Genomic DNA, 27530 nt, shown 5'->3' on the forward strand with positions numbered 1-27530 from the left:
CTAAAGATACAAACGTAGTGATCCAAAGGGGCACGTGCACCCGAATGTTTATAGCAGCAATGTCCGCAATAGCCAAACTATGGAAAGAACCTAGATGTCCATCAACAGATGAATGGATCAAGAAGATGTGGTATATATACACAATGGAATACTATGCAGCCATCAAAAGAAATGAAATCTTGCCATTTGCGACAACATGGATGGAACTAGAGCGTATCATGCTTAGCGAAATAAGTCAAGCAGAGAAAGACAACTATCATATGATCTCCCTGATATGAGGAAGTGGTGATGCAACATGGGGGCTTAAGTGGGTACGAGAAGAATAAATGAAAGAAGATGGGATTGGGAGGGAGACAAACCATAAGTGACTCTTAATCTCACAAAACAAACTGAGGGTTGCTGGGGGGAGGGGGTTTGGGAGAAGGGGGTGGTATGGACATTGGGGAGGGTATGTGTTTTGGTGAGTGCTGTGAAGTGTGTAAAGCTTGTGATTCACAGACCTGTACCCCTGGGGATAAAAATATATGTTTATAAAAAATAAAAAATTATATTTAAAAATAAATAAATAAATAAATAAATAAAGTATGTATATCATATTTACTTACATTTGAATGAAACCCACTTTGATAATCCAACTTCCTAACACAACCCACAATGACGGATAACCCAGTTTGAGAATTAAAGGACATCCAAATTCTTTTAAAAACCAATTTCTCAACTGCTAAACCTCTACGACACTTTGATCCATTTAATCAAGCTGCTCTAACCTATCCTTGTCCTAGAATAATACAGCTCTGTCTTTCCACTTGTCGACTTTCTTTTGCATGATGAGCTAAACAAAGAAATTTGTACATCATTTTTTTAAAATAATAAAATTTCCTTTTTTAAAGGACCTGTCTAATAAAATTATTAGTCATTCATTAAATACTTACCAGACAAGCATTCCCTGTTAGAATGCCTTCATGCCAGGTGGTAGAGTGTGGTGAGAGGCGGGGAGAGGACATGAGAAGTTGGGGACTACATGATCATAGACTTTACTCAGCTATGGAGTCATGTTGTTCAAACTAATTTGTAAATCTCCTAAGTGAAATGAAATGTATTGTCTGGCCACTTTGTATTTTTGAAACATTTATACATAAGAACAAAATAGATAGAGGTGAGTATACTTGAAAATACAAACTGTGTGTTTTTGTCCCAAAGCCTTTCACCCTTGCTTGGACCAATATTTTGTTTGCTAACCTGTAACTTAGCATGCTAGGACTCTGGTCTTCCCATTTACCAAGTCAAGAAACAGAACAATCTACGTGGAGTTTGAAATAAACAGCATGTGATACTGCTGGAACCGGTTTTGCATTAATTTACAAGAGAAACTAGAGATTACAAGACCCCCTGAAGAATAAAAGCTAGCCATAGTTGAAATTGCATTTGAAATAGTATGCAAGGATGACAATTTTAATGATGCAAGCACTTAAATTCATTAATCTGTTGTCCTTTGTCAAGGAAGAAAGTCAGCCCTTCTACATTCCCAGAGTGATGGAGGGGGCAGCGCAGGGAATGAAAATTACAGAAGCTCTAGTTTTCTGCTGCAGTGGCTGGAGGTCAGAGAGGGGCTTGGGACCCAGATGTCTAGATTAGGAGCTGACTTAGATCCAGACTGTAAAATATCCAGTCAGATCTGTTTCTTTCTTTGTTGGAAAAAGACAATTTTTTTTTTAAATTTTACCCCAAGTCAGTTATGACTGACTTACTATGAATAAGGTACAACTTCATATTTCTACTAATTTCAAAATAATCCTTTCATAAGTGCTTAGACACAGCTTTTTAGAAGTATATATTTTTAACATTTCATGGCGAAATAAAGCAAATCACCTAGCAAAGACGGTAGCAACATGTTAATACTGTTCTTAGTAATAATTCTTCTTCTCTTTGCCCTTTTGTTCTTTAATCATTGAAGATGTTATTACATTTAGATCCACACAAATTCTGTTAAACCTGTTTCATCTGTTGTGAAACAACTGAAGTTGCTACTGTATTTGGCAGAAGTCTCTTTTAAAGTGGCCAATTACTAATGATTAATACAGGGTTCACTGCAGTAACACTGTCAGGTAAACCTGCAATGAATTTATTTTCTCTTAACCTGTATATAACTACAGTCACATAAATTCAGGGTAGTAGCACTATATATATAAAAACAGTAGTTTATGGATAGGTTTGTCACCATAATGTTTACATTATTAAAGTTCATGTTTGGGGTGCCTGGGTGGCTCAGTTGGTTAAGGGTCTGCCTTTGGCTCAGGTCAAGATCCCAGGGTCATGAAATGGAGCCCTTTTGGGGCACCTTGCTCAGCAGGGTGCCTGGTTCTCCTAACTAAACAAAACAAAAAAACAATAAAACCCAAATCAACAAACAAAACAAATGAAGTCTATATTTAAGATTCTTTGTGGTCTTACTTTCTCTAACTCAGGTAGAGTAAAAAGTTCTAGATGTAACCAGCATTTACATTAGAAACAAAGGTTTCTTTTGCTTCACTAGTATCCATCAAGGGATGTTTGCAAATTCTTAATTAATTAAATTCTTAATTAAATGAGTATGCAAACTAATATTTTAGGAAGAATACAATAAATTTAGGGTTGAGGGTTATTTAAATAGAGAAGCTTAAATTCCCTTAGTTAGAAAACTGTTGGGGCGCCTGGGTGGCTCAGTGGGTTAAGCCGCTGCCTTCGGCTCAGGTCATGATCTCAGGGTTCTGGGATCGAGTCCCGCATGGGGCTCTCTGCTCAGCAGGGAGCCTGCTTCCTCCTCTCTCTCTCTCTGCCTGCCTCTCTGCCTACTTGTGATCTCTCTCTGTCAAATAAATAAATAAAATCTTTAAAAAAAAAAAAAGAAAGAAAACTGTTGAATTTTTTGATACAGCTGTTGAAATGGGGTAGGGTGAAAGGCTGGGCATGGTGGTGATTGACCTGCTGGGCCCAATACCACTGAAACAGGCCTCAGGGAATTCCAGATCATCTGCTGGGAGATGTTAACTTTTAAAACATTTTACCTGCAGTGCCACTCTGGGTATTCAAATTAAATCTTCTGAAGAGGAAGGGCAGATTCTCCTGCTCTGCCTGTAGTTTTGCATGTTAACTAGTAGTCACTTATTGAAGTATGAATTCACGGGGTCACATTCACCCACGAACACACAATTAAGTGGGGAAAATTACATTAAAGGGAATAATCAAGTTTTCTTGTAATTATGCTTATGAGTAAATTGGTGTGACAATTCTTTTTGCTCTAATTATGTAATTCAGGCATAATATATGAGGCACTAGACATTATACCTATATGTAAAACAGTCTCTAGAAAACTCATGCTGTTTACCATACATGTAATTCTTCAAAATTTTTAAATCACACGCAAGCTTAGACTGACTACAACTAATCACAGCTGTTGCCTCTACTTGAGTTCTCTTCCTTAAGTTCATTTCATGGTTTTCTTTTCTTTAAGATTTTATTTATTTGAGAGAGAGAGAGGAAGAGAGAGCATGCACAGCTGGGGGGAGGGGCAGAGGGAGAGGGAGAAGCTCCCCGCTGAGCAGGGAGCCCTACATGGGGCTTGATCCCAGAATCCTGGGATCAGGACCTGAGCTGAAGGCAGCTTAACAGACTGAGCCATCCAGGCGCCCCTCATTGCATGGTTTTCTTAAATGTCATTCTCTCAAGTCCTTCCTCACCAATTCCATTATTAAAACCCAGCTCTCACCTCATTTTTTAATTTTTACTCTAATTTACTTTTTACTCTAATACACCTTTTTACTCTGATTATGGTTAGATAACATGTATTATTCTCAAGACTATTAATTTATTTGTTTATTGTTTGGGTACTTACTAGAATATAAAGTCCATAAGAATAGGACTTGGCATCGTTCATTACTGAACATTCAATATTTATTTATTTATAAATTTATTTGACAGAGAGAGACACAGCAAGAGAGGGAACACAAGCAGTGGGAGTGGGAGAAGAAGATGCAGGCTTCTTGCTGAGCAGAGAGTCCAATGCAGGGCTATATCCCAAGACCCTGGGATCATGACCTGAGATGAAGGCAGGCACTTAATGACTGAGTCACCCAGGCACCTTGGACATTAAATATTTAGAACAGTGCTTAGGACATAGGAGATGCTTAGCAGAATTTTAAGTAGAAATTTTATTACTGAATTTTTCATGCATGTCCCCAATTTTTAAGCCATCCCAAGGATGTGCATATTGAAAAACAAGTTATTAGTCTTGTAGTCAAAGAGGAAGTATCAAGAACTATGACATAATAACAATAGTATCAAGAACTATGACATAATAACAATTTGTAACAAAGAAAGTTACAAATGTGTGAAGTCATCACTATCCAACTATAGAAGTTATTGAAGGTTAACATTTGAGGGAAAAATGATATAATATTAAATGTACTATTTCTTTGTTATTTGCAGTGTTAAATTTCTAAGAACAAAGCAAAGCAAAAACACAGGGAGAAGACCACTATAAATTTATTACATTTAAAAAATAATTTTCTAATTAATTTTTGAATGTCTGCTTATACAACTCCTTTTTTCCCCTTTACTTTTAAGTGTCATATTTTTCTACCAGAAGTAATTTTCTTTGTAAATTGTTAATATTTAGTTTAAGAATAAGATACAGTATTAGGTTAGTTTAAAAATATTGTTAATTTTTGAATATTAGGAGCAGTGAAATAATTCAAATATCATATAAAATAAAAATGGTATGTTACATGTCCCTTAATTTTCTATTCTGCTGTTGTTTCCAATTTCCCCAGGTAGAGAGAATGTGCTTTAGTGTTTTTTACCACACATCTAAAAGTTTTGACTTATGCCTCATCTAGGTGCAGTAATGAATAAGAACTGACATCAAATATCAATATTATTGGCCCAGCTAAATGGTAATTGACATCAAGTTGAATTGCTAAAGAAGTAAACAAAATTGAAATTTTTTTGGCGTGTAAGTACTGCCTGACATCATTTGTCCTTCAGAGGATCAATGGCTGCATGACCTAAATGTTGTTTGTATTTCTTTATACAAAATGGCCAGAGATTGATACAAAATACTTTTTGTTTGAGCTTTGATAACAAAATTCAGAATATAAGAAACTGAGCTTCTTTTACTAAAATGAAGTGAGAACATGTATATATTTTTTAAATAGGCAATTGTGGGTATTGGTTGTTTTTCCTGATTTAAAGAAAAAATAATGTGAATTAATGCATTTATGTCCACAAACTGGCAACTTATGGAAAAGGAATTCATTTATATCAGATCAAATTTAAAACTCTTAACTGCCTAATTACTAAATGTTTTTTTAAAAATTTGAGAGAGAGAGAGAACAAGCAGGGGGAGGAGCAGAGGTAGAGAGAAAGAGAGAAGCAGACTCCTCTACTGAGCATGGAGACTGACTGTGGAGCTCCACCCCAGGACCTGAGATCACGACCTGAGCTGAAGGCAGATGCTTAACCAACTGAGCTACCCAAGTACCCCTAACTGGTATGTTTTGATATAAAAAAAATTCTCCTACTGAGACCTATATCAATTTTTTTTAAGTAATATTCAGCTCAAGTTTAGTACAGTGCACAGTTTCTATTTGGAGTAGTTTCAGAATTCCATTTTCTTTTCTTCATTGAAGTATAGGTATTGCAGATTTATGTTTATAATACTGATATTATGTTACACACAACTAAATTATAGGATGTAAGAAAGTCATCTTACATATTTGTGTGTGTGTTCTTTTATTTACTTCTACTTATTTGAAAGCAAATCGTTAAAAGGAATCTTAGTTTCATGAAGAAGAAGAAAGAGGAGGAGTAAGAGGAAGAGGAGGAGTGGAAGCAGAGACAGCAGCACCGGGGAGAAGAAGGAGGAGAGGGAGTGATGGCAACAGGAGCGGTAGTGAGAGCATCTTCTAGTTGCCAGGCACTAGGCTGAATACACTACTTGTATTATCTAATACTCACTGTTCTTTTTATCATTAACTTTCACAAAATAATTGAATGATTGCTCAAGATCTTGTGAATGGCAAAACCAGTATCCAAAGGTATAACTGAAATTTGATAATTTTCTAGTGCTCCAAAGTGACAAGACACTATGATTCTACAGAAGCTTTCTAAGGAGCAACTGATCTATTCTGATAATTCAAAAAGTTTAGCTTTGTATTTATGGTTTGGAATCCACAGAATTTGGAAGGCCAATAAACTTGAAATAAATAAGATGCAATGATACAAGACTGTAATGAAATAATTGTACTTTCATTTGTTCAGAATTCCGCATTCATTCATCATAATTTTTGAACATTCAGTGTGTAAACTATATTAGATGTTAGAGATATTAAGTCAAATAAGATTTAATTTTCTTACATTTTTTTCACTGTATTCCAATTTAGGAGTCTTTATTTACTTATTTACTTATTTATTTATTTATTAACCTTATTTATTTATTTGTCAGAGCAAGCACAAGCAGGGAGAACAGCAGGTGGAGACAGAGCAGGCTCCCTCCTGAGCAAGGAGCCCGATGTGGGACTCGATCACAGGACCCTGGGATCATGACCTGAGCCAAAGGCAGACTCTTCACCAACTGAGCCACCCAGGTGTCCCTAGAATGTTGTTTTTTTTTTTTTTTTTTAATTAATGAAGAGACAAAAATTGCCAAGACAATGGTATACAATGGCTGATCCTCTAGCTTCTGCATTGGGAGAATAGCGTGACACAAGCAAAGATGCTAGGAGATGGTTAAAGATTAGGATGAAATGAAAGCAAGAGTTTCATTTTTATCATGTTAAAAATATGACATCTTATACATATTTAGACCAAGAAGCAAAATAGCTAATGATGAATCTAATGATAATGAGCAGAATAAGACTTACTTGGAAATCATTACATGCAGGAAAAATTAAAAGTTATAGGTTTGAATGAAATGATATAAGGAGAAAATTTGCTAAAAAACAAGATTTAAGATTGAGTCTTGACACTATTTAATATTTGTCAGTCAAGTGGTGAAGCAGGATCCAGCTTAGAAGATTGAGAAGCAATAACCATGGAGATTTTACTTCTCAGGATTCAAGAAGAATATTTTAGGTGATTTATTTAGGTGAAAAATAAAGTCTGATAATAATGGAGAAATAATCATGTGACATGTAACAATGTGAAAACTAAGAGCAATTTCAGTGGAGTTTTTGACTTGGAGTTTATACCTGAATGGCTGAGTCTAAGATGATATTGGAGATTTCAGGGCAACATGGAGGAATAAGACAATGGAAAAATAACACTGCCATTCAAACTTCAAAGAAATTATGGATTAAAAAGTTAAAAAAACAAATTAATGTATATCTAAACTAAAAACAAAACATAACAATGAAACAGGGACAGGCAAATTTGAAAAGAACCCAACAGAAATTCTATAGATGATAAATGTAGTAGCAGAAATACAAAAAAGCTCAATAGAAAAATTCATAGTAAACTAGATTCAACCAAATTAAATTTAGTGAATTATAATAGAGATCTGAATAAGTCCATCAGAAGTCAGCATAGCGAACTACAGCATAGGAAATACAAAGACAAGTTAAGAAACTTGGGGAACTAAACAAAAGGTTTCAACCTAAGAGTAAAAGGAGAGTCTAAAGGATGGACTAGAGGGAACTGACAAGAAACAATATTTAAAGAAATAATGGCTGAAGATTTTTTGGGATTAACAGAATACAATGGTGCCCATATTGAAGAAGCACAGCAAGTTTTGAAGGAAACAAGGAGACAAGACCACATGAACACACATCATAAAAATATTGAAAATAAAATAGTAAATGTACTAAAAAGTTTCAGAGAGAAAAAGCAAACAGGTTACCGACATAGGATCAGCTACTAGATTGAGAACAGACTTTCATGGCAAAAATAAATCCAAGAGAAAATGGACTATCACAATGAAAATAAAATATGCAAAGACCAAGAGACTTACTATCTACTGACTCTCAGTGAAAGAGCTACTAGAGAGTATTTTTCAGCAAGAAGAAAATGAAACTTTCAAAGAAGGAGAAAAAAATTAATTAATTAATTGTAAACAAAGAAATAATAAACTATATTGGTAACACTAATAAATATCAACTCTTTCAAGGTGGAATCAAAATATAAAATAAAAATAACATGGAATATTGCAAATTGATGTCTAGAAAACAGTCTGAATGTTTTAATTTCTTTGTGTTGTTCCGGGGAGAATAGCAGTGTTATTTAATTGTAGGCATGTTAGTGAAATAAGATCTGCATATTAAAAGTGGAAGAGTAACAAATACAGACAAAAAGGAAAAAAACAAGGAAATTAGATAATAGAATAAACAAAATAAGATGGTAAAAGTAAATCCAAATATATTAATAACAAATGTAGACCAATTAAAGTCAGCTATTAATGACTCAGATTTTATTAAAAACATGAAGTAAACAGTATATGCCACTTATAAGAGAAATAAATAAAATGAAAACATAAAAAAGGAAGGAAATTGGGGGATGATTAAAGATATATTGTGTAAATATGATCAAAATAAGTAATATAAAGCAAAATGTTTTATTTTTGTCAAACAGGGCAATTTTACATAAGTCTTTAAGCAAGTCTTCATGAGGCCAATGAGACTCATAATTTTACATGTATCTACCAATTAAGTTTCAACAAAATGTAAAGCAAAATGACATTTGAAAATAAAATATATAAAAATCTATAAAGGATTTCTTTCTTTCTTTTTTTTTTTAAATCTATAAAGGATTTCTTTTTAATTGGGAATTAAAAATCCATAAGAATCCTGGGAGATTTTAATATTTCTCATAATATAAAATTTTAAACAGACAAAAATCATGTTTTTATATGATTTGCACAGTTACAACTATAGCAATCTTTATCTAACAAATACAACTAGATGTCCCAAAACAGAACATACATTCTTTCTAAGCCTCCATAGGACATTTTTTTTTAAGATTTTATTTATTTGACAGAGAGATCACAAGTAGGCAGAGAGGCAGACAAAGAGATGGGGAAGCAGGCTCCCTGCTAAGCAGAGAGTCCTATGTGGGGGGCTTGATCCCAGGACCCTGGGATCATGACCTGAGCTGAAGGCAGAGGCTTTAACCCACTGAGTCACCCAGGCACCCTCCAGAGAACATTTTAAAAATGATCATGCACAAGGCCACAAACAAGTCCTACCAAATCTCCAAAACTGAAATCATACAGATATTTTTTTGATGATTATGTAATCCAACTATAAATCAACAATTGAAAGACAGCACTCAAATTTTTCATGTATCTTTCATAGATTTGGTACTAAAAGCAACTTTAAGTAAGTCCAAATTTACAAAACAAAAAATCAAGATTATATGAAAGTAGTAAAAGTAAGCCAGCAAGTGATTGAGAGATGAAATTCAAACTTTAAAAACAGACAATTTTGGAACATGTTTATATATAGATAAAAATAGTACTATAGAAAGGGGGGGAAGGAATAATGTAATGTAAACTTATGAAGAGAAAGAAAGAGGAATGGGAAATTAAATTTATTGTACAACCTAAAATATTGAAATTTCTCAGGAACTAAAAAACTCCTTCTAAGATTACTGAAGGTGAGACACTAACAATGAGTGGAGATGCCTATATATTTGGAGATGCATAAGTAGGAACAGGAGATTTCTTCTCTGACGGCTTTTATTTTATCACTAAAGAATGAGTCAAAGGGATATAAGAAGAGTTTGTAGAAGAGAGGAAAGTGGGAGTTTGAGGATATTTAAGAAGGAGGTTAACAGCAATCTAAGTGAATAGAAAAGTGAATCACACTAGAAAATATAATCTAAATGTTAATTAATAGTGGGGCGCCTGGGTGGTCCAGTTGGTTAATCATCCATTCTTGGTTTTGGCTCAGGTCATGATCACAGGTTTGTGAGATTGAGCCCTGCACTGGGCTCTGTCCTGGGCATGGAGCTGATTAAGATTCTCTCTCTCCCTCTGCCTCTTGCCCACCTTCTTCTCTCTCTCACTAAATAAATAACTAAATAATAAATATAAATGTTAAGTAATAGTGAGTGGTTATTAGTACTTGGGAGTAATAAATTTAATTTGAATAAAAAAAGACCGTTGGTTTAAAATTACAACATAGGCAGATTCTGAAGTCTCCTCCTCCACAGAGAGCACCAAATTAAACCTATTAATGTAACAGGTTCTCCTGAAGAACAACTGAGTGCTGACTAAAAAGTTACTGAACAACCAAAGGCAGAGAATGAATGGCAAGAGAACAGCAGGAGAGATGGAGACATGTCACAGTTTAAAAGAATAAATAGTGGGCACTTCTATGGCTCAATTGGTTAAGCATCTGCCTTTGGCTCAGGTCATGATCCAGCTTCCTGGGAAAGAGCCTGCATCGGGCTCCCTGCTCAGCAGGGAGCTTGCTTCTCCCTCTGCCCTTCCCCCTGCATGTGGTCTCTCTCTCTCTTTCTCAAAAAATTAATTAATTAATTAATTAATTAATAGCATTTTAAAAAATTAGAAGAGTAACTAGCATATATAGCCACAGCTCCAGCCAGCCAGCAATAGTCACCAAGCACATAGAGTCTGCATAGGAGTCACCATAAATAAGAAAATTACTTCAACTTTAGGAGAAGTAGCTGTTTTACCTAATCCATAGAAACAAAAACAGAAAGTCAAGCAAAATACGGGAGACAGAGAAATATGCTTCAAAAGCAATAAAAAGAAAAAAAGAAAAAACCCTCAATTGAAGAATTAAAAGAAACAGAATAAGCAATGTGCCTGATAAAAAATTAAAATGCTTCAAAGTATAGGGATAGAGGGAACATTCCTCAACTTCATGAAATCTATCTATGAAAAACCCGCAGTGATTCCCCTCCATGGGGAAAAGCTGACAGCCTTCCCTTTGAGATCAGGAACATGACAAGGATGCCCAATCTCACTACTCTTGTTCAACTCAGTACTGGAAATCTAGCAACAGAAATCAGACAAAAAAAGAAATAAAAGGTAATCAAATTAGTAATGAAGTCAAACTCTCTCTCTTCACAGATGACATGATACTTTATATGGAAAACCCAAAAGATTCCACCTCCAAACTACTGGAACTCATTCAGCAATTCAGTAATATGGCAGGACACAAAATCAATGCACAGATCAGTTGCTTTCTTATACACTAACAATGAAAATATAGAAAGGGAAATTAGGGAATCAATTCCATTTACTATAGCACTAAGAACCCTAAGATACCCGGGAATAAACCTAACCAAAGAAATAAAGGATCTGTATTTGAGCAACTACAGAACACCCAGGAAAGAAATTGAAGAAGACACAGAAAGATGGAAGGTCATTCCATGCTCATGGATCGGAAGAATAAACATTGTTAGAATGTCTATACTGCCTAGAGCAATCTATCCTTTCAATGCTATTCCAATCAAAATTCTACCGGCATCTTTCAAAGAGCTGGAGCAAACAATTCTAAAATTTGTATGGAATCAGAAGAGACCCCGAATTGTTAAGTACATGTTGAAAAAGAAAAACAAAACTGAGGGCCTCATGTTGCCTGATTTCAAGCTTTACTACAAAGCTGTGATCACCAAGACAGCAAGGTACTGGCACAAAACAGACACATAGACCAGTGGAACAGAGGAGAGAGCCCAGATATGGACCCTCAACTCTATGGTCAAATAATCTTTGACAAAGCAGGAAAAAATATACAGTGGGAAAAAGACAGTCTCTTCAATAAATGGTGCTGGGAAAATGGGACAGCTATGTATAGAAGAATGAAACTTGACCATTCTCTTACATCATACATAAAGATAAACTAGAAATGTATAAAAGGCCTCAACATCAGGCAATAATCTATCAAAATCATAGAAAAGAACATAGGTAGTAACCCCTTTGACATTGGCCACAGCAACTTCTTTCAAGATATATCTCCAAAGGCAAAGGAAACAAAAGTGAAAATGAAATTTGGGGACTTCATCAAGATCAAAATCTTCTGCACAGCAAAGGAAACAGTCAACAAAACAAAGAGGCAACCCATGGAATGGGATAAGATATTCACAAATGAAACTACAGACAAAGGGCTGATATCCAAGATCTATAAGGAACTCCTCAAACTCAACACACACAAAACAGATAATCATGTCAAAAAATGGGCAAAAGACATGAATAGACACTTCTCCAAAGAAGACATACAAATGGCTAACAGGCATATGAAAAAATGTTTATCATCATTAGCCATCAGGAAGATTCAAATCAAAACCACATTGAGATACAAGCTTACACCAGTCAGAATGGCCAAAATTAACAAGACAGTAAACAACAAGTGTTGGAAAGTATGTGGAGAAAGGAGAACCCTCTTACACTGTTGGTGGGAATGCAAGTTGGTGCAGCCACTTTGGAAAACAGTGTGGAGATTTTTTAAGAAATTAAAAATAGAGCAATCCTATGACCCTGCAATTGCACTACTGGGCATTTACCCCAAAGATACTGATGTAGTGAAAAGAAGGGCCATCTGTACCCCAATGTTCATAGCAGCAATGGCCACAGTCACCAAACTGTGGAAAGTACCAAAATGCCCTTCAACAGATGAATAGGTAAAGAAGATATGGTCCATATACACTATGGAGTATTATGCCTCCATCAGAAAGGATGAATACCCATCTTTTGTATCAACATGGATGGGACTGGAAGAGATTATGCTGAGTGAAATAAGTCAAGCAGAGAAAGTCAAGTATAATATGGTTTCACTTACTTGTGGAGCATAAGGAATAGCATGAAGGATATTGGGAAATGGAGAGGAGAAGTGGGTTGGGGGGAATCAGAGGAGACAAACCACGAGAGACTGTGGACTTTGAGAAACAAACTGAGGGTTTTGGAGGGGAAGGGGGCAGGAGGTTGGGTGAGCCAGGTGGTGGGTATTAAGGAGGGCATGTATTGCATGGAGCACTGGGTGTGATGCATAAACAATGAATTTTGAAACACTGAAAAGAAATAAAATAAAATTAAATGGAAAAAAAGAATTTAAAGTAATGATCATAAAGATACTCACTGGGCTAGAGGAAAGAGTGGAAGAACTCAGTGAGACCTTCAATAAAGAGTTAGAAAATATTAAAAAGAATCAGTTAGAGTCAAAGAATATAATAACTAAAATAAAAAAACACAGTAGAGGGAATCAAGAGTAGATTAGAGGATACAGAAGAACTATCAGCGATCTGGAAGGCAAGGTAATGAAAAGCACAGAAGCTGAGAACAGCAAAAAAAGAAAATAATTTTTTAAAAATGAGGGTAAATTAAGAGTTCTCTTACACAACATTAAGTGAACAAGCATACACACTATAGGGGTCCCAGAAGAAGATAGAAAGAAAAGTATGGAAAATTTATTTGAAGAAATAATAAATGAAAATTTCCTTAATCTAAGGAGGGGAATAGGCATCCAAGTCTGAGAAGTATGGAGAGTTCCAAACAATATGATGTCAAAACCATAGCACATAATGATTTAAACATCAAAGGTTAAAGATAGAGAATCCTAAAAGCATCAAGAGAGAAACAAAAAATTATCTTCAAGGGAAAATCTTATAAGGCTATCAGTTGATTTTTTAGCAGAAACCTTGCAAGCTAGAGAGAAGTGCCATGATATATTCAAAGTATTGAAGGTCAAACAAGAATACTTAACACAGTAATGTTATCATTCAGATTTGAAAGAAAGATATAGAATTTCTGAGACAAGCAAAAGATAAAGTAGTTTATCACCACTAAACTAGCCTTATAAGAAATGTTAAAGGGACTTATTTAAATGGAAAATAAATGACCATACTTAGAGACATAAGAAAAATATGAATAAAAATATGTAAAATATGACCACATATACATAAAATGGGGAAGGGAGTTTTTTTAAAGATGTATTTGAGCTTACATGATTTCCAAATTAATATGAACTGCTATTTACTTAGAATGTTACATATGAACCTTAAGGTAACCACAAACCCCCAAAAATAAAGAGAAAGAAAGCCAAATAAAACACTATACATACTCATTGCTTAAAAAGGAAAAGAACACAACAAGAAGAAAGAAACAAAAACTACAAAAACAATCAGGAAACAAATTTTAAATGGCAGTAAGTACATACCCATCAATTACCTTAAATATAAATGTCCTAGGGACACCTGGGTGGCTCACTTGTTAAAGTAGCTGTGTTTGGCCCAGGTCACAATCTCATGTTCCTGGGATCAAGTCCCACTTCTGGCCCCTTGCTCAGCAGGGAGTGCTGCTCACCAGACTTCTGCCTGGTCTGCCTGCTGCTTCCCCTGCTTGTGCTCTGTCTCTGACAAATAAATAAGTAAAATATTTTTTAAAGTAATTATAAATGGCCTAAGTGCTCCAATCAAATTAGAGTGGTAGAATGGATATAAAAACAAGGCTCATCTATAAGTTGTTTACTGGAGAGTCACCTCAGACCTGAAGATGCATCCAGATTGAAAGTGAAGGGATGGAAAAACATTCACCAAGCAAATGGAAGTACGAAGGAACAAAAAAAGCTGGAGTAGCAATACTTAAATCAGACAAAATAGACTTAAAAAAAAAAAGACTGTAAGAAGAGACAAAAAAGGGCATTGCATAAAGATAAAAGGATCAATCCAACAAAAGTATATAACAATTGCAAATATTTATGTGCCCAACATTGGAGCACCTAAATACATAAAACAAATATTAACAGACATAAAGAGAGAACAAGATGGTAATACAATAATAGTAGGCAACGTGAACATGCCACCTAAATCAATGGATAGATCACCCAGACAGAAAATCAATAAGAAAACAGGCCTCTGAATGGACATAACAAATACATATAAAACATTCTGTCCAAAAATAACAGAATATACATTCATTTCAAGTGCACATGAAACATTTTCCAGAATAGATCACATATTGGGCTGTAAAACAAGCCTCAATACATTTAAGAAAACTGAAATACCATGCAACTTTCCCAACCACAATGGTATAAAACTAGAAATACATCACAACAAAACATATTGAAAAAACACAAACATGTATAGACAAAGCAACATGATACTAACAACCAATGAGTACATAAAGCAATAAAGGAGGAATCAAAAAATACATGGAGACATATGAAAATGAAAACACAGCAGTCTAAAATCTCTAGGATACAGTGAAAGCAGTTCTAAGAGGGAAGTATATGGCAATACAAGCCTACTTCAAGAAACCAGAAAAACTCTAATAAACAATCTAATGTTATGCATGAAGAAAGTAGAAAAAGAAGAACAAAGCCCAAGGTGAATGGAAATAATAAAGATCAAAATAGAAATTATTAATGTCTAGCTAGCTAGATAGATGATAGATAGATAGATAGATAGATATCAGTGGCACCAAAAGCGGTTCTTTGAAAAGATTAAAAAAAAAAAAAAAAGAAAACTGGCAAAAACTTAGCCAGACTCAAGAAGAAAAGAGAAAGCACTCAAAAGCAAAATCAAAACAAGGAGAAATAACAGCTGATATCACATAATACAAGGGATTATGAGAATACAATGGAAAATTATTTGCCAACAAACTTGACAACCTAGAAAAAATGAACAAATTCTTAGAAACATATAATCTTCTAAAATGGAAGCAGGAAGAAATAGAAAATCTGAATAGACTAATTGCAAGTAACAAAATTGAATTGGTAATCAAACAATTAAAGTCCAGGACCAAATGAATTTATAAGTGTGAACTACCAGACATTAGAAGAGTTAATATCTATTCTTCCCAAGCTATTAAAAAAAAATAGAACAGGAAGGATAGCTTTCAAATTTGTTCTATGAGGTATTACCCTGACTCCAAAATTAGACAAAGACATCTCAAAGAAAGAAAAGTACAGGTTGATAAACCCGATGAACATACACACAAAAATCCTCAACAAAATATTCGCAAAATGATTAGGTGGGATATATTCCTGGGATGAAAGGATGGTTGAAAATTGGCAAATCAGGAATGCCTGGATGGCTCAGACAGTTAAGTATCTGCCCTTGGCTCAGGTCATGATCCCTGGGTCCTGGAATTGAGCCCTTCGTTGGGCTCCCTGTTCATTGGAGAGTCTGCTTCTCCCTGTCCCTCTGCCTGCCATTCTCTTTTTGCTTGTGCTCTCTCTTTATCTGTCAAATAAATAAATAAATAGTCTTTTAAAAATGTATTGGCAAATCAATGTCATATACAACATGAAAAAAATGAAGAATAAAAACCATATGATCATCTCAATAGATGCAGAAAAAGCATTTGACAAGCTTCAACATTCACTCATCATTAAAAGCTCTCAGCAAAATGAGATTTGAGGGAATACACCTCAATATAATGAAGACCATATATATAAGAAACCCCACAGCTAACATGATCCTTAATGGTGAATAACTGAGAGCTTGCCCTTTAAGCTCAGGAACAAGACAAAGATGTCCACTGTCATCACTTTTATTCAACATAGTATTAGAAGTCCTAACCACAGCAAACAGACAAGAAAAAAGAAGTAAGAGGAAACTGCATTGGTAAAGAAGCTAAACTGTCGCTATTTAAAGATAGCATGATACTTTTCATAGAAAATCCTAAAGATGATACCAAAAACTACTAGAAATAATAAATGAATTCAGTAAAGTGTCAGGATACAAAATTAATACACAGAAATCCATAGTGTTTTTATACATTAACAGGAAAGTCACAGAAAGAGAAATTAAAAACAAAGCAAAATAAAACACCATTTATAATTGCACCAAAAAGAATAAAATACCTAGGCATACACTTATTAAAGAGATAAAAGACCTGTACTCTTAAAACTATAAAACGCTGTGAAAGAAACTGAAGACACAAACAAATGGAAAGATATTTCATGCTCATGGATTAGAAGAATATTAATAAGATGCCCATAATACCCAAGGCAATCTACAGATTCAAGGCAATCCCTATCAAGGTACCAACAGTATTTTTCACAGAACTAGAATAAATAATACTAAAAGTTGTATCGACCAAAGACTGAATAGCCACAGAAATTCTGAGAAAGAAGAAAAAAACTGAAGATATCACATCCCAGATTTCAAGATATACTACAAACCTATAGTAATCCAAATAGTATGGTACTGACACTTGGCTTAATAGAATAGAGACCCTAGAAATAAACTGATATTTATATGGTCAATTAATCTAAGACAAGGGAGATAAGAATACACAGTGGGGAAAAGACAGTCTTTTCAATAATGGTTCTGGGAAAACTGGACAGCTACATGTGAAAGAAGGAAACTGGACTACTTTCTAATACCATACACAAAAATAAATTCAAAATGGATTAAAGACCTAAACAAGAGACCTGAAACAATAAAAATGTTAGAAGAGAGCATAGCAGGAATTTCTCTGACATCAGCTATAAACATGTTTCACTGCACACTTGTGCAATGCTTACAAATTCTATATGACCCAATAATTCCACAACTGTGTATTTATCTACCCAAGCAAAATCAAAATACTAAATCAAAAAGACATACACACCTCTATGTTTATTGTGGCATTATTTAAAATAGACATGGAAACAACCTAAGTGTCCATCAGTAGACAAACAGCAAGGGAAACAAAAGCAAAAATAAACTATGAGGACCATATGAAAATAAAAAGCTTTTGCACAGCAAAGGAAACCATCAACAAAACAAAAACGATAACCTACTGAATCTGAGAAAATATTTGCAAATGATATATCTAATAAGGGGTTATCCAAATATAAAGAATGCTTGCAATTCAACACACACACACACACACACACCAAACAATCTGTTTTAAAAATGGGCAGAACACTTGAATAGCTATTTCTCCAAGGAAGACATACAGACAGCCAACAGATACATGAAAAGATGCTCAACATCACTAATCATCATGGAAATGCAAATCAAAACCATAGTGAGATAACACCTTATACCTATTAGAATGCCTAAAATAAAAAAAGACAAGTGATAGTAAGTGTTGGCATGGATGTGGAGAAAAAGAACTCTTGTGCAATGTTTATAAATTCTATATGATCCAATAATTCCAACACTGTGCATTTATTTACCCAAATAAAATCAAAACACTAACTCAAAAAGATATATGCACTTCTATGTTTATTGTGGCATTATTTAAACCAAGACATGGAAGCAACCTAAGTGTTCATCCATAGACAAATGGATGAAAAGGATGAGATTATGTCATTTGAGACAACATGGATGGACCTGGAGGAGATTTTGCTAAGTGAAATAAGTTAGGGGAAAGCCAAATGCCATATGATTCCACTTATAAATGGAACCTAAAAAAAATGAGTAAACAAACAAAAAGCAGAATTATAAAGACAGACAATAAACTAATGGTTGCCATGGGGAGGTGGGTGGAGGGTTGGGCAAAATGAGTGAAGGAGAGAGGGAGATACAGGCCTCCAGTTATGGAATAAGTAAGTCATAGAAATAAAAACCAGAGCATCGGGAATCCAGTCAATGATATTTTAATAGCAATGTTATAGGACAGATGGTAGCTATATTTGTGATGAACATAGCATAATGTATAAACTTCTCAAATCACTAAATTGTTCACCTGAAATTAATGTAACATTTTGTGCCAACTATATTCGAATAAAACAAAAAACAGAGAACAACCAGTCTGATGGTACAGTATTTTAAAATCTCCAGGATTTTTATATCTTTTCTATAAAGAATGTAAATTTGCCAGGTGTGCTATGTAGAGGAAATAAGGTCAAATTGAACTGAAGTCCTTTGCAAGGAATTGATAGAATGATAACTGAAGAACCTAAGCTGGGGTAAAATGCTAAGCGAAGGCAGAGGGGGTGATAAGATGGTGAGTAAGATTTTAACTGATTAAATTTCTCAGTGAGGGAGAAAAATTGTACTGGATTTACTTAAGACCTGGAAAGACAAACAGATATGTTCAGAAAAGCATACTTGGAATTGAGATTTTGAACATGATGTGTTTACAGTTAATGACAAGGTGTTCAGAGTCCGACTTTAGGAATATGTAGCTGAGGAGAAAAGGGGTGTTGGAGAAAATGGAGTGAAGGTAGTGGTCAGAGTGGTGCATTGGCCACATATGTAGGGAAAGACAGTAATTTAGGAACTCTAGTCTTCAAAGAATGAGGGAAAGTGGCTGGGAGGTTCTCGGCAGTAAAATCTGTTCCCAGCAGTGAATCTGTTTTAGGATTTCAGTGGAATGCTGGTGTATTTTGAGTTTAATATATCTCATTTGATCCATGATCCCTCACTTAATTCTGAAAGTCAATTTTTCCTTAATTACCTTTAAACTGAAACTGACTTAGACCATATTTCCTGGGGCAGTCCTTATCAAAGAACCTGGAATCATAACCTCTGATATGTAAGAGTAGAAGGTTCAGGGTAAGATACTTAGGGATATAAAATGCAGACTGGACTTAACCTTTTTCCATACCTTTATGTTTCATTAGTACTTGGCTTTTTGACCTTTTCATTTTGATTTTATGGCCATTTTGACATACAGAATGTGTTATATTTGTTTCTGTTATTGATAGACATCCTAAGTCAACAGGTTTTCCCTTATTACATAGGCTTTAATTCCCAGACAGTTATGTTTGTTTCTTAATCTGATCTCATTACCCTTCCCATCTCTCAAATCCCTCTCGGGGGATGCAACAAGACCTACTAGAAGGCCTCATGGAATCTCCACTGAGATCAGACTACTTCCTGGAAAACTGAAGGTGGAAGACGCTCTGATAGGGATACCCTGCTCATTTTCTTGCTATGTGTTTTTACATAGTTGTTTTGTTTTGTTTTGTTTTGTTTTTAACTTACATTGAATTTTCTGTGCCTAGCAATTACTGTCAATTTTCTTTCATTTTTTTTGCATTATAAAATGGACTTAGTAATAACACTTTCATAATTCCTTAAAATGTTTCATTAACAGATTACTTTAAAAGGTTTTAATTAACTATCTATTTCCAATAGGAAGATTGGTAAAGAATAAAGACATCAAACCCTAATAATATAACATAGAATACAATTCAATTTACATAGCTTTTTAGGACCATATATAACTATTATATGCTGTATATTTGTTTCTGTGATTCTTGGTTGCTAGCTAGATAACACTGAATTTTACGTTTGTGATTTCTGCTTACAAATCTAAAATTGTAGAATTTTCCTAAAATTGTTTATATAAATAGCTAAATGCATTTTTACCTAGTGGTGCAACTTGAAGTCATATTCCTAAAAGCATCAAATATTAGCAAGTCTAGTTCTAAATAATTCAAGTTTCTGCCTGCTATATATGCACTTTATAATGCACTTATTAGAACAGCTTTGTTTGATAGTTTGTTTGAATGTAAACTCTGTCCCAATGCCATGTCCTTGAGTAAAAGTCTTTGTGCTCTTTCAGTCACTGCTACCTCCTAATCTCTTGACGTTCCTTGGAAAGTATGTGAAATGAAACAGTTTTCAAAACAACTGACCTATATAACCAAAAATTTCACCCATGAGTATCAGTCACCATCATAAAATATCATTTCCTTAATAGTTATCAAACATTTACAGCAAAGAAGAGTTAATGGAAGCATTTAATGAAGCTTGGGGATATTGATTTGGAATAGTGTGGATAAGTCCTTTAGTATGGACAAAATGTATAAACAAAAACAGGTTAGTCACATTGATACTGGACACAAGGACCTCATATTCATCATCTTGCCTTTTAATTATGTGTACTTAATGTATGTTTCCTTTGATTGCTAAATGAATAGATTTAATTTGGTTAATTTTATATTTATTAATTTTATTATTGGGATGTTAAATGATATGTCTTTTTTAGCTATGCTATGGCTTACCAAAATAATATGCTTGACTAATAAAATAATTTATTTCATTTTAGCTTCCATTTAATTTTTTTACGGTATGTGAAGCTATAAGCCATTTAATAGATTTTTAGCATAAATATCCTATATCATATGGGTTCACAGTGCTTAAATGGCTCTATGTTCTGCTAAAAATAGAATTTCACTTGGTACCTACTACTAATCCATAATATATTGGCTCAATAGAGTTAATTAAATGGAAATTCCTTAATAAGATGAATTTGTTAAAATATAATTGTAGTTGAGCCCATCACTAATGTTCAAGGTGTCATTCACAATGCACCAGCACAATTTTAGTTGGAGCAAATAACATTCCTTTAGAAGAAATAAATTTTAGTGAACATTTTTCTTCTGTCTAAAAGAATAATAACAGCATGATAGTATCAGAATTTTGACGATGCTGTCATTTTGAAGTTAGAGGTAGGTAATCTATCAGATTAATTTTTTTAGCTAATTGGGAAAGAAGAGGGTATGGAATTAAGAGTCACAATCTCCTGGGCATTTAGAGACAAATTAAAATGTTAGCTATAATTAAATCATAGAGTTTGAAAGGACTTGAGAGGTCATCTATCAGTCAAATAGCTTTCATCTGAGAAAGAACAAACTTAAATCATCCTTCCATGAGTACTATCTGTACCCTTTTAAAGACAACCTCAATTAGCTTAGCAACTCAAAGCAGTGTTTAATAATCTTCATAGCTGGTAAAATCATCCTGATAACTGAATACCTCAAGCTGTGGACAAACACTTCTGCTATGTCATCAAGCTTATTTGAAGAAAGATAGATTTGAAACCTTTCAGTGAGTAATTGAAAAGCTGTCAAATCAAGGTTGCTCTGTTTTAACCTGAAGAAAGTATTTTTCTTTGATGCCTTTTTTATTCTTGGGTTTCCTTTCAAGAATTTTCATTATTTTTATGATTCTACATTAATATTTATAAGTTTATATCCCACTTACTTTCTCGAAGCCCACATTAGACAAGAAGCTTTTAAAAATGTGGTTGTTCCTACCACTGTATATTGTGTGTGTTTTTTAAATTTCTAAAATCCAAACTATCTATATATTTTTTCATTGTCATAATTAATTCCTAAATTTGTTCTCTTTACCCAGTTAACTTACCATTTTACCCTGGGACTCTGTTTTAATAAAATTAATTTGTGTATATGAAATATTAAAAGAATTTATTGGGAGAACTGAACTCACCCTAGGAGTGAAGGTGGCATCGTTGATAGAATGCATGTGACCATAAAGTGACTGCTCACAGTTACCCTAAGAAGACACAGAAGAAATAAAATCAAGTCATTTTCACTCAGTATGTGAAATAAATCAAAAGGCAATTAATTTTATTTGTTTTAAAGTATTATGCTAAGTTTCCTTATACTGGGGCAGTATATTCCTCTCAACTTTTCTTCTTCAGGGATTTCTCCCCAACCCTGGCAGATATCTTAGCCTCCATGCAGGCTAGGATGGAAGTATGACAGAGTTAATACCCATTCCCCCATATACCTTGACAAATGGGGGATGGAAATTAACGATTAATACCTGAAACTTTGATCCCTTAGAGCTGAGTTGTCCAATCAAGTAGTCACTACCCAGCCGTAGATATGACTACCTACATTTAAATTAATTAAGATTTAAAAAACTCAATTCCTCAGTCATACTAGCCATCTTCCAAGTGGCTATTACAGCAGATGATGTAATATAGAACATTTCCATCATCAGAAAATCCTACTGGACAGTGCTTTTTAAAGGAATGCTTCTAAGGCAGTGTGTTCTACAATTATTCATCACAGCGTCCTCTGAAGTATTTAGTCTCAGTTAGCCACAGGGTAACTGGATCAAGAATGTATCCTTTATTGGGTTTGCTCTCTTCTTTAGCTCACTCTTTGCTTTTTTACTTCTACTTCCTGGAATAGCAACCAAATAAACTGCTTATTACCACTCCTGTCCCCCCAAAAAAGTATTGCTTTAGTCAAATAATAAAGTTAATACATTCTCATGATTAAAAAATATGCTAGCTTTTGCTATCAGCTACCTTTCAGAATCAGTCAAGGCTGTGCTGGTGACTGTGTCTTCAATGCTTGTCTGGGCACTGAAATTCTAGTATCCTCACTCTTATTCTATTGAGCTGGTGGTGAAGTTTCGCTAAATGACTCCATCTTGCAATTAGTATAGTTTTCAAGCCATGGAGCCAAGTAGTGAAGCCCTTAAGAGGGTACTTGTTTTCAGCACATCATTTCCATCACTGCTAGGGTTGTAGGTGGTTTTTTTGTTAGTTTGTTTTAGATTATGAGATCATGTTTTAATTCCTGAGTTTTCAGTCTGGCATTATCAATATATGTATAAAAATGTTATAAAACATGTACAGTAGTATTTTTAACACAAACTAAGCATTTGTTTTATGAAAACTATTTCACATCTACCCATTCAGGTCATTTTTTCCAAATAATAACTAAAAATTAACTATAAAAATTTCAAAACATCAGTAAATTATTTCAAGCAAATTTGACCCATAACACATTACACAAGGAATTTTTTTAAAGATTTTATTTATTCATTTGACAGAGAGAGAGATCACAAGTAGGCAGAGAGACAGACAGAGAAGAGGAGAAGCAGGCTCCCCGCTGAGCAGAGAGCCCAATGCGGGACTCAATCCCAGGCCATGGGATCATGACCTGAGCTGAAGGCAGAGGCTTAACCCACTGAGCCACCCAGGCGCCCTACACAAGGAATTTAAATGTGGGGAGTTTTCATTTTAACACCAATTTTCAAAGGGCATTCTTAATTATCTTAGGGAAATAACACAAATATTATAGAAGAACCAAAGTAGAGAGTTATATCTGGAATATTGTTTGTAGATTCTTGTTATGGGCTAAAATTCAGATTTAAAATTCAACAATGTATTCATTCAACAAATAGTTTTGAGCAATTCATTTATGTCAGGCACAATTCTAGGTGCTTAGGATCTGTCAGTGAATAAAACAAAGAACCCTGTCTTCATCAACGTTACTTTATAAGGGGAGAAGATGGGAATAGATATTGTAAAAATATCTATTAAATAGCTATTAAATAAAAATATCTATTAAGATAAAATATTTTTAAAAGATATAAAGTGTGTTAGAAGATCACAAGTTCTTGTGAAAAGAAGAAAAGTCAAACAGGGTAAGGAGTATCATGAGTTTTGAGATTAAGGGGCTAAGGGCAAACCACATTATCAAGTAGAATGATACGGTTTGACTACATTCAAAAAGTAAGGTTTGAACAAGGATGGAAACAAGCCAAGGAGATATCTGGACGAAAAGCATTTCGGAAAGAAAGAATAGGTAGAGCTAGTGTTTCAAAGATGGGAGTTTATCTTGTGTGTTTCTGCAATAGTAAGGAAGTCAGTGTGGATGGAGAGATGTAAATCAGGAGAGTACTGTTACTAAAGGGCTTCATCTACTCTGATTCATTACCTGGTATTTACTTAGTCCTAAACCTTTATGGATGGAGGAAAGAGTACAGCAAAGATTACAAAATGAGATATGAAAGAGTATCATCATCATGTCTCATCACAGTTATAGGACATTCATGGGATAGTTTGGAACTAAGCAAAGCTGGAAAGGCTTAATAACTAAGCTCTATTTAGTCCTCACTATTGCCATTATGTTCAGCAAGTTAAATTTCAGATATTTATTCACATAATTAATACATGCTCTTTATCCCTTTTCACTGAATGCAAAATTTCCCCACAGGAATTTAAATTTCACAAAAATATGTTGAAATACTATGACACTCTTTCAGGATCCCTCTCCCCTGCTCATGTTATTCTGGTTCACTATCTTGATGCTGCTATAACTTTAATCCAATTATGCTGAGAACTTCAAATCCTCTAAATTTCCACAGTAGAAATAAATTACTTACAAAGCCAAAAAGGCACCGTATAAGATGCCATAATTAGCTTTCATATATTATCCTAGGAATTTTTATGGTTAATTTTCCTTGAGAATTAATATCATATATAGTTATATAATATTATACCTGCATAGTGGGGGCTAATATTTAAAAGATAAATATTTAAATTAGCAAAATGTTTTTTTGCATTATAAAAGTTTTACACTTGGTACTCTTCTAAAGTGAGAAATCTCTAAACTCTTTGATTAATTGTTAAGGAAAATGGAGTTTTCTGATTCAAATCCTGAATGCCAAGTTTTAATTCAAAGTGGAATCTTTAAGGCACTCTTGTAAAGCCCTGGAAATATGGGGTTATAATGGAAATGCTGACGGACCACATTTGTGCTGCTATAACAAAACCTGACTTGAAGATAAATGTTTCATGAATTAAGAAAAGTTAAAAAAAAAAAAAAAAAAAAAGCTTTTCTATCCAGCTTTGTTCCCAAGATAAAAGTGAGTCTACTCTTTTTGTGGTATAGGGAATATGTGGGTTACTAATATTCTAGTCTGCAAACAGCCTTAATCAAAAGCAATACCCAAACCGGGATGTTAAAATTTGGAATATCTTCTTTGATGAATTCTTGTCAGAATTGTTTTCTTTCAAAGAAGTGGAAAAAAGAGATATAAAAAAGGGAAGAGTCTTATAAGAAAAAAAAAAAAAAAAAACCATGTGACCCAACATGTCATTGCTCCAGTATTCATTTCTCTCAGAAAAGCTATGGGCAGTGATTTTAGCTATCACTGGCCCTGGGGACAGACATGTCTGGGACTTAATTCTTGGATCTGCTATCTGATAGCTGTAAGACCTTAAACAAATTGCCTCCCTTCACTGTGCTTCTGTTGCCTCATTTAATTCTCAAAACAAACCTAGAGGTTAAATATCATTACCTCATTGGACATTATGTTCGTGGACTGCCTAGCACAAAGTGAGAGTTTAACAAATATCAGCTCTTAACCTGCAACATAAACCATGGAAATGCTGATGACTTCCAGCCGGAGGGAAGCACCAGCAGGATATGAAAGCAGCAGGATATGAAAGAACAGAAAGATATAGAGGGCAGAAAAATGGCCACTTTAGCTCCCTTCCTGTTCAACTGTCAGTGGTCCTGTTTTCTACCTAATTCCATTGCTCATGTTATGTGGGCCCTCTCCCATGGCTACAGCTCCACCTTGTCCAGTGATGTTCTTCTTCCCCTGACCCTTCAGGCTTCCTGTTGTTGCTAGCCCTTGGGGACTGTCTTTGTTCCCTTAACCCCATTCACACTTCTGTAAACATTCAACTTGAGTTTACTTCATGTGTCATCTGTTTCCTGCTGGTGATACTGAATGTGAGATATAATATGCAAAATCATTTTTTTAAAATTTCTATTCAGTGTACCAGAATTTATTGTTTATGCACCACACCCAGTGTTCCATGCAATACGTGCCCTCCATAATACCCACCACCAGGTTCACCCAACTTCCCACCCCTGCCCCTTCAAAACCCTCAGATTGTTTTTCAGAGTCCATAGTCTCTCATGGTTTATCTCCCCCCCAATTTCCCTCAACTCCCTTCTCCTCTCCATCTCCCCATGTCCTCCGTGTTATTTCTTATGCTCCACAAATAAGTGAAACCATATGATAATTGACTCTCTCTGCTTGACTTATTTCACTCAGCATCATCTCTTCCAGTCCCATCCATGTTGATACAAAAGTTGGGTATTCATCCATTCTGATGCAGACATTTTGGCTTACTGCTTCTCAACTGCCTGTCTTCATTTTTGCTGAGTCTTTTCCTCTAAATAAATGGCACTACCACTTGCTCAAAGAAACAAACAAACAAAAACCTTAGGCAATCACAAACATGAGAATTAGAATACTTCTTCTTCTACCCCAACCCCCATACATCCCTCATCCAGCACATCAGCCTTTTCTTCAACATAAAGCCCTACTCTGCCCACCTCTGTCCCTTTTTACCATTACTCATTACTACTCTGTGCAGGAATTCAGCTATCATACTGAGCCCAAAGACAGCAGGAGCATCCTTACTGGTCTCCTTACTCCTACTTTCCACCAACTCCTCATCTCCTGCTCACCGTGGAGTGATCAATAAAACCTGGATCAGATCACTCCATGCTCCTGGTAAGAGTCACCTGAACAATTACCATCATACTCAGAATAAATTCCAAACTCTTTACCTTGTTTCAAAGGCTCCATATTATTTGGCTCCTGTCTGCCTAACTCACCTCATCCTTTACCATTCTTGCTTCTCATACACTGTGTTTCATGAATATTTTCATGTTTCTGTATGGTCAGGGCTTTCTGAGCAAAAAGCACCACACCTGGTTTAAAGGATGATTGAATAGCAATCCAAACCTAAAGACAAGAGATCTGTGAAGAGATTTAGGTGCATCTCCCTCTGAGGTATTCCTTTATATTTCAGGCCTTGCAAGCTTAGAGGCTTTTCTCTTCCCAGAGAGGATCTGTTTACATTTCCAACAAAGGTTCTCTCCTTCCTCTCTCCCTGTCACCTTGTCTCCTTGGAGGGGGCACAAAGGCTCTGACTTTCATAATTTGGGGGTTCCTTTCTATGATATATGACTCCATTGTACTTGTGGGGTACACCTGGCTCTTGCAGTGTCCTCTCCATGGGGAATGCAGAAATGGCAAATCAACATAAGCTGCTCAGTGAGTAAATAAACAGTCTG

The 27530-nt window shown here is 34.8% G+C and overlaps 1 protein-coding gene across 4 annotated transcripts in view; it reads right to left on the reverse strand.

Annotated features, from left to right (window-relative positions):
• The window catches only part of SPAG16 (sperm associated antigen 16), a 1051960-nt gene that overhangs the window by 303145 nt on the left and 721285 nt on the right, over nt 1-27530 (reverse strand). For all 4 annotated transcript variants that reach the window (XM_082691166.1, XM_082691165.1, XM_082691169.1 and 1 more), the window contains one exon: nt 22114-22179. In XM_082691166.1, coding sequence (XP_082547292.1) covers nt 22114-22179 — 66 coding nt within the window. The remainder of the gene's footprint in view (nt 1-22113; nt 22180-27530) is intronic.

The sequence above is a fragment of the Mustela nivalis genome, assembly GCF_964662115.1.
Source record: "Mustela nivalis genome assembly, chromosome: 11".
In the NCBI taxonomy this organism is placed as follows: Eukaryota; Metazoa; Chordata; class Mammalia; order Carnivora; family Mustelidae; genus Mustela; species Mustela nivalis.